The 12,415-nt window shown below is 47.8% G+C and overlaps 1 protein-coding gene across 1 annotated transcript in view; it reads left to right on the top strand.

Moving 5' to 3' along the window:
• Window positions 1-2,494: 2,494 nt before the first annotated feature.
• LOC144143164 (uncharacterized) overlaps window positions 2,495-12,415 on the top strand; it is a 31,867-nt gene continuing 21,946 nt past the window's right edge. The window contains exons 1-4 of the mRNA XM_077674965.1: window positions 2,495-2,522; window positions 4,330-4,637; window positions 6,753-6,897; window positions 11,272-11,564. Coding sequence (XP_077531091.1) covers window positions 2,495-2,522; window positions 4,330-4,637; window positions 6,753-6,897; window positions 11,272-11,564 — 774 coding nt within the window. The remainder of the gene's footprint in view (window positions 2,523-4,329; window positions 4,638-6,752; window positions 6,898-11,271; window positions 11,565-12,415) is intronic.

Here is a 12,415-nt window from a genome sequence, read left to right on the forward strand (position 1 = left end):
TGAGCGGCTGCAGCGAATCGCAACCTGATCGCCAGTCGGAACATTTTTGGGAACTGGTTGAAATAATTCGCGGGAATTTTGTGTACCTGAGGCTTTCAACTTAAACGCTAATATCAGTGAGTTTCCTTAAGGGATAAGAAGCATTTGACTGGAAAATACTGCGGTGTCTTATCGGTGTGGCTTCGGTTTGTAGACACGAAAACGGAAGCTTTTGTGAGCTATCAGTCGTAATTAAACCGGTACATGCATCTAAACTGGCAAAAGTGTCGTGTTAAATGCCCGCTCCAGAACAATTTCGCGGCCATAAACGTCACTCTTATATACTTAAGTTTCTTCACCTAGAGTAGCAGACGGTTCCAGTTTGTTTCACGTGGTGGTGAAAAAAAGTTACATTCAGTGGCCATGCATTTTTGGCGGGTGAAATTTGGGTCGACCATGACTTCCGCTTAAACTGAATCAAACATTTTTCCGGGCCCACAATAGTTTTACTATAGCGTGGATACCCTGCGCCTTAACGTAACAATAAATATGGTTTCCCTATCTCTTTCCCTCGACCGAGTGTCGGCTCAGTGGTGTGATTTGACGATGAAGAACCACGAAAAGTGAGCTTTATAGCTGCAGGAGTGTTGTAAGCCGGGCTAGTTGGTACTGCTCTATGGCGAGTAACAGCGCGAAAATTGGACGAAAACACGGAAAGAGAGAGGCACAAACAAGTAGCGCTTGTTTCTGTTTCTCTCTTCGTGTTTTCATCTAGTTTTCGCGCTTTTTATATCTGCAGTCAGATGAGACGAAAATGATCGCAGATGAGCGTCGTTAACAAAACCACGCAAACAACGGCGAAACGCCGGAGGTAATGCGCGACAGTGATGGTTGACCTCTCACAATCTCCTTGAAACATGTATCAAACACGTGATAGTAATTGTTGACAGTCCCCTTGAACGTAATCGTTGCTCTTTTTCTGCGGAATTACTAACCCCTCTTAGGAGAAGAAATTAATGAATGAATCATAATACTACTGCTGTAGATGAATGTTTCAATCAACATATGCTGGCTATGTGCATATGTATTTTGTGTATATGTGATGGCAATGATAATATAACGTAAAAATCCTACATTATAATTCAGTTTAGCTGAGAAAGATGTAGGCTACAACAATACCACCTCGCGGCGCTATGCTGACAATTCTTTTGCAGAGATTATGGGAACGACTCACGCTCCGATTTGCTTTCATATGTGGCTGCCGCTTCTACGACACCGCAGTAGGAGGCAGAAGAAGACAAATTCATCCGACGTAAATCCTTCGAAGGGGATTATTGTACAAAAACCTCGCTAGCCCATCCGTCCACGACAACTAACCGTTTGTTTGAGCGTCCGGAGTCATTCGGCTCCTGCGCTGCCGGTGGACGATAGGTCCAGGCTGGAGGGGGAATGTCCGAGCAGGCAGAACGTTCCACTGCCGCCAGCTCACATTTTCCGGGTCCAGCCTCTACTCCTAACCGTCCACACAAAGCCCCGGAAAGAGTTCTGTAGCGTACGCTAGCTAGATTGGCCGAGGTTGAGCAGTTTCGCGTGGACCTTGAAGGGCCGTGCTGCGCAAGCGCGAGGAACATTGTATTGTATTGGATTGGAATGAATTATCCAATCGAATTGGATTGCGGGTGAGTAGAGAATTGGGTCTGTACATTCGCCGATCTGCGCATTCCAGAGGAGTGGCGTCACAGCCGCGGCAGACGCACTGGGGCCGGCGCGTGCCCAGCTGTGTGCCTCCGTTGGTTGCGCAATAGCCAAGTTTGACGCTGCGCCGGAGCCGCTTCATAGCCGTTTCGCGTGGCTCATGGAGAGGCGTGCTTTGCACGCGCGAGGAGCAGTGACTGGAATCGACTGGACTGGAGTGGATTGGATTGTAAATCGTTATAGTAGCAGTGATAAGCAGCTAATCCTAGACAAGCAGGAAACCTAAGAATAGCCAGCTGAACCTTAGATCACGCCACATATATCCTGGCATAGTCAAGCTAAGCCACTGCTAAATTTCTCTGCCTTGCGCCGGCGCCTTTTGCGAGCCTTCCTTCGCACGCGTCGAGGCGGTGGTGCCATCTCCCGAGTCCATGCCGAACCCTCACCGGCTGTCCACGGCCGGGCTGGAGGAGCGGCGGGCGCGCACTTTCATAAAAGTGCGCGTTTGCCGCTCGTCCATTCCGGCCATGGGCGTCATATACTGGGCGCGCCATCCTCCCTGTTTTCTGCGCCCTTCAGACCTTATTCAAAAACTGGCGCCCTCTTGCGGGGACCGTGTGGACTTCCGCCATGTTGGGGGATTCCTGGATCTCCGGGTACCGCTGTGTACATGATAGCCCGGGGTAAGCGACGCGCACGTCGGCATTTATCGTTGTCCAAGATGGCCAAATACTGCCGTGTAACTTGCTGGGCACAAAGATGATACAAGGACAACCACGGAAATGGCGTACACATCTTTTTTTTATTTATCGACGGAAGCATGTCTCGAGCCCTGCGTGAAGTCGCTTGTGGGTGTCGATTTCCCTTCGCGCAGTAATATTATAGCTACATCACATGCATAGTCACGAAACGAATAATATGTGTAGGACTAAAAAGGTCCCAAAGTGAGCTATTTTCTAGCCCTCTATTTGCCACTGAGTACTCCTCCCTGCTGGTAGTTAAGGCACACTGCATCGGTCAGCTCTTACTTTATCATGCGGGTAGAGTTTTGAGTCTGCTGTTCGTACTTTGTGCGCCCGCCCGTGTTTTCTTTTTATTCTGGACGTTCGGTGGGCTCTCATGGAAGTACTACGCATTCTTTCGTTTGCCAAACGTTACAGGACATAAGGTATCCGCGAGAGCTACAACCTTCACGTAGCGCTATGAGTAGCGCAAGTGACGTCCGCAGTAACCCGTGTATCGGTCATTTACCGCTTGTCGCCTGCTGTTCGACCCGAGCCTATTTTCCCGAGATAAATTTTTCGAGCGTAATTTTCAAAGTGGTAGTGTGCACCCAGTTTTGTTGTCCACGGCGCTACCAAAGGACGCTCAGCGGTCGCCCCGAGGCACGTGCTCACGAGCACTCGGCATTTTCTCGCTCTTTAAAGTTTTCGCAGTTTCTTTTTTTTTTTTTTGCTAAAGCCTTTGCGTGTGCTAGGGACGCTCGGCGGTCGCCGCGAGGCACGCACTCACGAGCGCGTGGCCATTTATTGATAATTTAATTATTCATTGGCAATTTATTGGTATTTTATTGGCAATTGATGTTTGACGCGTTACACGCCACACACGTTACGCGCTACATATTACGGCCAGCAACAACAGGTCCGCTGTTAAAAAAATGCCAGGTATGTAATTTATTTTGTTAAGTGTCTTTTTTTTCTTTGGCAGGTTTCCTCTGCGTCCCAGAGGATCCTTAGCGTATAGCTATATCACGAGTGCACCCCCATTCCCCATTTCAACCTCAGGGCAGCTGGCATCGGCTCGAAGAATTTCAGGAATGACCTCATGAGAAACCCGCAGGATGCGAACCAACACGGATGAACTTTCAATGTTTGCTATATAAAAGCAAACACACACACACACACACACACACACACACACACACACACACACACACACACAAAAAGGAGAAGAAACGCGACAGCCTCCAACAGCTTCCCTGCCGGTGCCTCCCGGACTGCTTTTTCGATGCATAATGCGTATTTACGAAGTCGCTCGCTAATGTGGGCAACAGAGAAAGGTCCACAGATCACTCGTCGCTCTATTTGGTGCGGTTAAATCTGAATATAAAAGGATCGCCAAGCCAAGAAAGCCCCTCACATGCTTCGTAACAAGCAATCCCGCGACCGCCATCCCCCAACATGGCGTCGCGTGCTCGTTTCGTTTTTCTTCCCGTATATGGCGGCACTTTTGCATAAGGTCTCGCGGGTTCCAATGATAACCACAACATTTAACATTGTGCTAAGTTTTAGGTTTTGAATGCAAAACGTGTCGCTCTAATCGTTTCCCTGGTGTTCTGGACAGCATTTGTTTTTGTATTTGCTCACTTTTTACTGCGCATAACACTGCACACCAACGAGCTGGGCCGTGTTCAGTAGAAGGCGTAAAGGCTGACTTTTCCGCTACAGCATAATCGCTCCACTATTTCCCGGGTTTGGTGTTCCGAAAAAACGACGGAAACGTGGAAGCTTTACGTACATCGGATATTGGGCGTCCTATCAACAGCTTATCTTAGTAAACTAAGCCAGTAGTGGAAATGGTTCTTATAAGTCAAGCTTTTTTCGTAGCCAACAAATGTGTGCTGAAGTGGTTTATACCACTGATATTTGAACGCAGCCCAAGAAGAAAGTATCCAGACGCTCGCTATTTCGAGGCTAGCCACGTGCGCTCGCTCATTTTGTCGTCTTTCGTGCAGCAACGAAGATGAAGTGCCGACAGGCTTTTGGAGGAAATCCGTCTGGACACTGCACCAATTGTTCGGCCATCCCAAGCGCACCAGGAAGCAGAGCTTGGCCTGGAAACGGGAGAAGAGGCAGATCGTCGAAGGCGGGAAGAAGGTTCTCGTATGTCTGCTGGCCATTGACATCATGCTCTTCGCATTCTGGATGATGGGAAAGACGAAAATTCTTCAGGAGAAGGCAGAGGTTGGTGCTGTGGTTTATAAGCTAGAACACTATGCGGGCGTTTTAGAAGCAGTCAGCTTCCAAAGCGCTTGGCAAGAATGCTTTCAGTATACGACTGTTGTATTCATTTTTGAAACGTAAGCACTAGCACAAGGGTACCACACAAAAACAAAATATTTCGTAATATCACTGTGCGACGTTCCACCCAGAAAATACTGGCCCATCGGCCCTTAACCAGACCGATGGGCTTGTGAAGCTGCTGTAAATCAGCTTTTTTCAACGGTTTTCGCCCATGTACAGCACGGGACAATAAACAAGTAAATATCAGGACTTCTCCCTATCCAGGAATGCGGCGCAGTGTCTCGTGTCGCTTTGAGGGACGAAGCAGACTCCCATATCTAAACTATGAACAGTTTATGGACAGGAATATTTACATACCATGTACGAGACAATATAACTTAGCCCGCCGTGGGGCTGAGAAGCTTGCCGGAGTCTAGCCGGTGCCGCGGGTTCCTAACCGCGACCTGCAGTGAGTTCGACAGCAAAAGACCTCCTTCCTCTTTCCGGGCTCGACATAAATACCCTCGGTGAGAGAAGTGGAAAGCTTAAAGAAAACAAGAAACAGCAAGGCCGGATACAATACTCTCCGGCCGAGAAAGGTGCGTTCGGAGAACGTTCATACATGTTGGTTGCCACCCAACAGCCGAAGAAGAAAGCCGCTCCTTGTTGTCCCAGGCAGGACACGGCCCTGCTCGCTTGCGTAAGCGGAGCGCGTTGAGGCGGCCTAATTGTCAGCGGCCCCCATCCGAAGGGGTGACGGCTGACGTCTCCGCGACTGCGACGTGGGAGACGACCTCAACCCTTGCAAAACAGATGTTCCAAATATTCAAAATTCTATATTGTGGTTGTGGAGTGCATCTGTATACGACGTCCATCACTCAGCGCATTTTAAATAAGACAGAATTAAACTAGAAACAATCTCAGTTTAAGTTACTTTCCTGCAGTGGTATATCCGCCAAGTACTAACTAGGACCTTTGTAAGGAACGGGTGGTATATTTGTCGAGAACGCGCCAGACAGGAGATTCCGATTATTGGATGCAGCAGAGGCATTATAAAAGGAAAGAAACGTGAACAGGTAAAAGGGTCGGTGCCACCTAATTATGAATGAATGAGTTTATTGAGTTGAAACTCCAAAGGAAAGACCACTTGCAGGTGTAATTTTTTACACGTAGGGGTGGACACCGGAACGCCTGTTGGTGTGTGGTTTCGGGGAAGAGGATGATACGCAGATAGATAGGATAGGAAAGGTGATAAAGTAAAGGGGGTAAAAATACAATAAAAAAGGTAAACGAAATGAACACATACACATACAAGCACATACGCACACGTGCCGGCTGGATGACACAAGTTACATGCGCTACAAGCGGCGGCGCCTCGCCGCTCGTAGCGCATTCGGTCGGCATCCCAGCACATAATGAAAATTTCCGCAAATGCAGGTCCAAGTAGGCGACAAAAAAGGTTGAAATTGAGTCAACAGTGGCGAAAGTGCCGGTAGTGTTGCACATGAAAAGAAGCGACAGGCAGCCAACGCCGCTGCGATACTGAGCTGACGTAACCCTATAGAAGTAAATAAATTCTTTTTACTTGGAGTCTGCCGGAACAGTTGTCGCTGGTCGCTTCATAAAGGAGTCCATGACCTATAAATGCATAGTAGAGAAAGCAAACAAAAGAAACTCTTACCGATCTAAATTCCACGCCAAGCCCAAGCCAGATGCTGTACTCATCTCGTAATCTTCCATGACGACATGGGTTCCCAGGCACAGTTTCATCTCTAGCATACTTACTACAAAACTCTATAAACGTGACAACTGACAAGATTACGACACCAGAGCATGGTTGGAGCGGTGTGCGAGGTGAGTGCGAGAAACGCCGTGCGGCTGGCTTCTAAAACCGGGGCAGCATGTCGTTCGCATAGGGCCCAGTCTTAAGTTGGAGACGAAGATGGACGAGATGTTTACGCATTCACAAACGTCCAGCAATGAATCTTTAACAGTAAAATATTTAGTAGCAAAGAAATCACGGGTATAGAATGTTTTCGTCTGGTCACTGGTATTTCCTGGCAATTATTTCCCCAGGTGGACAGACCTTTAGGCGACTGGGAGGGTTTCGCAGAAGGCTACTCGAGGGAGACGGAGGATGAATGGAACAACACCGACGTGTACATTGAAGACGGAAGTGAAAATGGCACCATCGCTACAGGCGCTGGGGAATACGAAGCCGGTAAGCAAGGTACTGTTCACCTCTATATATTTTAGCCACCGTTTGTTTTATTGCTGAACAAGAACGAAAAAAGGTCCCAACATAATGGTAACGATAGCCAAAGCAGAAAAAAATTCGGGGACACTTGCACTCATTCCAAAGACTTAAATGGCGAAGCTGTAGGTGAGCATTCACGGACTAATAGTAACGTTTTGCTGTTGATTCCATAGTGCTAGTCGTCGTTGTCGTCGTCGTCGTCTTCGCGAGAGCTGGGTGCAAAGTCACTGCGCAGACGGTGTTACGAGAAGGTCTCTTATACGATACTGAGCGCAAGCGTTTGACGACACGGAGAATGGATCTGATACGAACGAACCGAGACGTGAACGCTGTGATGTGGCTTATCTTTCAAGGAGGTGTTGTGACGATTACGGCGTGACCCTGTCTACAACGCTTTCCGTTGTCTAGTGGGTATTGTGGGAGTTGCGTGACAGCTGCGCTATAGCGTTTCTATGGGGTAGTTTTATGCAACACGTAACTTACGGCCAGTAACAACAGCACCGACATTTAAAAAAAAGTAAAGCCGTTCCACTCAATGTGAAATTTTTCGGAAGTGCAGAGCAGCGATTCGCCATAATGGACTGCACCGCCGTTATCCGATCACGGCTGCCACCCAATGCATTTCAAATTTCCCGTCTTCGCAGTGCTCGCGCGCCCCCTGCCTGAAAATGCGCCAGCTGGAGTTCTGCCAATGTAGTTCTGCCCTTTTTTGGGCTTGCTTTTATTTCGTTTGCTGGAACTGTTTTGCATCATTTCAAACGCGTAATTTTTTCTTGCGCAGCTGGAGCCTTTCTGCGGCATTTCCAATGCGCCATTTTTTTCTTGCGCGGCCCTTTTTTCGCTTAAAAAAACAACTGAACGAGCGGTCCTAACTAAAGGAACGCGGGGGCTACCCGTTATATGCACAGTTTTTTGCTGAAATATTCCTGAGGTTTTCTTTGCGCCTAACAATGGTGAGATGTGTAACATGCGCCGGCGGTTCACGAGGTTTCAACGCTTACGACTATTTTAACCGCGTGATTTTCGAAGGCTCAGCGTGCCTTCCTGACGCCGGTACAGAAGGCTCTATTAGAATCCGTTCTCTTATTGCGGCGCCTGATTCCCACAGCCGCATCGGCCGTTAGCGAGCTAAGACAGCAAGGCGAGCCCTTAAAGTGGTCTGCACTTAAAAGATCACACTTTTCTTTGCTATGTCGAGTTTGTGGTGCAGACTGTCATTGCGACGTGTTTGGTGGACGTTTCACTGTGGGCTAGTCTAACCACCATTACGTTGTCCTATAAATTCGCTCGGTATCTCCAGTGCGATGCTAACGTACACGAAAACTTGGATGGGGCATACGAGAGGAGCTCAATTTGCGTTTGAAGGCGAATAATGACCCATCTCGACGGAGGGTGATGTGTCGTCTAGGGAAGCCGGGTCGCTAAGATACCGCTTTTGTTGCAGGCACCAATCCCTCGGATTCTACGAGCTATGGTAAGAACTACACCCCTTCATAGTCGGGAGAAGAGATAGTTGTTCAAAGTACATCGCATTTTTTTTATTTCTACATTTTCTCTTTATATCAATGATGCCAACGGCATAAGGAACATCATAATGCTCGTGCATTACCCACGGGGAATGTTCTCCGGTGCCACTCTGATTTGACATTAGGCATCTGTTGTGTTAACAGAATACTTTATTTAGTGCCACTCTATTTATTCAAACGCAATGGCAGCGTAAAATGCTAAACGTTTTTAATTTACGGAAAAAGCCCTCAGTCACGTTTCCTGCTTAATCTATGCTTAGTCTTTCCTTCCCTCTATGGGCTCCGCGTATCGCATTCCTACACTGGCTAATATTTCGTTTACCATCACGGCCCATTATAATAGTATCAACTTTAAAATGAAACATTAATGTATTTTTTTCATAAAGGAACACTGCAAATATGTTATGTATTGGTGTTGTGCCTCAGATATCCGTAATGTTTTGTTTTCGCTCAACAAGTTTCACAATTATGAGCAGATCCACCAGACCTAGATATCTAGAAATCGCTAGCGCTATATAAACGTCGAATTCAATAACGGCTTAAAAAAAAAGACAGACACACCGAAACAGAGACAGACCAATATTTGCGCGTTCAAGTAGCCCAAGAAAAGAGAGTTTTAGCAGATGGGATAACCGGTCCCGGTATTGTAACCGGTACGCCTGCGCATGCGCATAATCCGTTTTCTTCTTCTTGGCGCATGCGCAGTAGCGTCGGTCGCCCTACCGGGTACCGCACCGGGACCGGTTCTCTGTTCTGCTCTACTTATGTACAAGGGCGTCCGCAGAACTTTTTGCAAGGGGGGGCATCCATTAGCGGGGGGAGGGGGGAGGGGGTACGGTTGGAAGCACCAAAAAGGCGCTATTTGTGGTTACAAAAAGTACAAACAGCGAATTAGAACCAGACTTGGGGGATATACATTGGATTTTATTACCGAACAAAGAAGTAAAGTTAATAAAGAAAATGCGAAGAGTTACTGTCACTTTGTAAGAGTGGCCAGTCTCTCTGCGTGAGGGTTCTCGACTCACGCCAGCTGATCACCAGCACACAGTACAATACATTCACATACATAGAACTGCACTCCGTCAATCTTCCTTGAATAGCAGCTGCAGACGCCTCGGGTTTTTGTGGGCAAATTGCGAGATGACATGTGTGATGAAGTCTGTTGAAATGGGTCACGCAATAAAGATACTACTCGCCTCCCTGGCTTTCAATGCAGTACAGGCGTACAAGCGTTTTGAGGGGCTGATTTATAGGTTTTGTTTCGGGGCTTGGGTGGTGCCGACATTTCGCAATTTCGAAGGAAAGGGTGTACAAGGTGATCGGACGGCACGGGAGTATGTTACACTCTCCCTACTAGGTGTAGCGGTGAAGATTTTTTGCTAGATATAGCTGCAACTTTGTCCGAAAACTGAAGTTCTTGCGGTAAGACTGCATAAATCTAGAGTTTAGAAAAAAAAAAAACAAAAAAAAAGTCAAACCTTTCAGAATTGTTCGCTATCTTCAATAGCCAGCACAGGCAGTCTGTTTCACTGCCGTCACATGACCGGCAATGTTAGTCAGTGTCTAAAGTGAAATGTTTACCGCAGTCCTGAAGGGCGTTTCATACGGATACACAGGACCTGAGTGTGCTAATCATTTTAGTAGCGTGGATTGTTGCGCTAGTTGGTTCACGTACATAATTAAAAAAACTTTTCGCTAAAGGACGGGACAAAGGAGAGAACGTTGGGGTCGTTCTCTCCTCTCTTCCGTCCTTCAGGGCAAAGTTATTTTAAATATGGGCCAGCCAAGCTGTGCACTTTTTTGTAGTGCATAAAAATATCCGAATTTCCAAGGGGGGGGCAGTTGCCCCCCCTTGCCCCCCCTTCTGGACGCCCATGCTTATGTATATACTATCGCCTTGAACAGGACCTCCGGAGTCAGTCACGCGATACCGCATGATAAATCAACTCCAGCGAAAGTTTTCAGGCACCGTAGGTTTAGCCCGTGATTTCATAAGGGATTAGACAGGAACCTAAGACTTGTCCCCTGTCGCAGCAGTGCGGGAATTGAAGATGAGATGGCGGTGTAGTCTTCCTGGGAGCAGTGCGCTATTGGACAACTAAGTCGTGATGGCCGCGGTTTACATTCCGTACAATCGTAACTTCTAAAATTGTGACTTGCAAGTGGTAAATGTTTTGTGACAAAAACTGTGCTTACATCGCACGGCTTTTAGCTATTTACAAGCCTTATACAACCGCGGGATGCCTAAGCATGGGTTTAATACTATAGGTGCCTCAAAAATACATTCTAAAGCCGCGAGCGAAATCATATTCAGACAGTCTTTATGAGTCTGATTCTGATAAACAAGGAGGTCCACCAGATGATAAGTGCAATAATGAGGGATATTTGTGATGGAACCATGTCTCAAGAAGTGTCAGTGAATTTATCCCTTGGCGGTGGTGAGCAGCAAAGCAAAACGTTCCGCTACAAAAAGCTGGATGGGACGCACACCTGGATCACACGTGATTTCCACTTTTTAGGAACTTTGCCGTCATCCTTCCGGCGATCAAAGGCACTGGCGATCTGTTTAGTTGAATATGGGCTGGAGTCCGAAACGTCTCTCTTCGTGATCCGCAATGCCTTGTCATTCGTGATTGAAGAGGGCTTGTGTGCGTGTTCGTGCGTTAATGAACGTATCCATTACCTTACCATCAAATTTTGATTAGCCCTTTTAAACGCCTTGGGAAGGGGGAATAAAACTAGTTTTTTTTTCGTTCTTTGGCCTTCACTAAACGCATAATTTTCTTCTTTGAACCGTTTTCTTCAACGCCAGAAAGCGAACTAAGCTGCGCAGCGAGTCCCGGCGGCAGCCCCTACACGGGAGGCTACCAAGGCCAACGGGACCTGAAGAAGAATGCCAGCCGCAGCTCTTGTAAGTGTAACTGCAACGACAAGTGCAAGGATATCTGCAAGAAAGCCAAGCAAAGTCCAGAAGAAAGACGGCGAGAGAAGAAGTTGTTAGCGCGAAGGCGTCGCGTTGAGAGGCGGCGTCTTACGGCCACTTGCAAGGACAAGAACGTGCTCCGTCGCCCCATTCCGAGTGACCAACGGGCCGGCTATTTCATGGTAATACGTTTTTTCAGCTCTTTCAGCAATGTTCATTTTATTGCAAAATTGTATATGGCTAGGATCCTGAGGTCTCACGCTGGCGGCAACGGTTTACTCGGTGGCGTGTGTGCAGCGTATGAAACAATTTATACAAAATAGAAAGGCCCCAGGGCCACCATGTTCCGATGCAATACTGATTGTATTTCCTCTGAAGAAACTTCAATATTAACTGGCGCTGCATATTTGGACGAGGGACAGGGACAGTGGAAAAGACAAAACGCAGGAACGCGCGCAATCGTTTGCGTACTATCATTTGGGTTTGTTTTTAGATGCGACGCTGAGAGGAGTATCTCTTGCCGGCGGCCCTGTCCTACGTGCGTCGGCGTCCGCGTCTGCACAGCTGCGTCTCTCCTCCGCTCACCCCCTCTGCTCTCTCCGATAGCGAACACTCGCTCTCTCAACATCTGCGGGCGCGTGGCGCAGCGCACTCTCACTCCGCCGGTAGGCGGCGCTGCGCACTGTGTGCATGTGCAGTACTCTCTCTCTCTCTCTCTCGCATCACTCCTACGATTGCTCACGCAATTCGAGTAATCGACCCAACGGAAACGCACAATGGAACCCCCTTCAGGGTCGCATCACACCAGGGTTCCCGTGAGGGGAGGTGGGCGTAATTTTTTTCTACTGTCACTGTCCCTCGTTCAAATATGCAGCGCAAATTAATATTGAATTCTAGACTATACTAACTTGCCGCTAAACAAGCTTTTAAAGAAGCTTTTTCGCAGCAATGCAGTCACGTTAAGCGGCGAAGACGACTTTAGGGAAATCGGCGTAAGCTTGGTGTTTGCAACATGGGTTTCCCACATTGCCCT

Source organism: Haemaphysalis longicornis, unplaced genomic scaffold (assembly GCF_048455015.1).
Source record: "Haemaphysalis longicornis isolate Haplotype H1 unplaced genomic scaffold, Haemaphysalis longicornis Haplotype H1 scaffold_6, whole genome shotgun sequence".
Taxonomy (NCBI): domain Eukaryota; kingdom Metazoa; phylum Arthropoda; class Arachnida; order Ixodida; family Ixodidae; genus Haemaphysalis; species Haemaphysalis longicornis.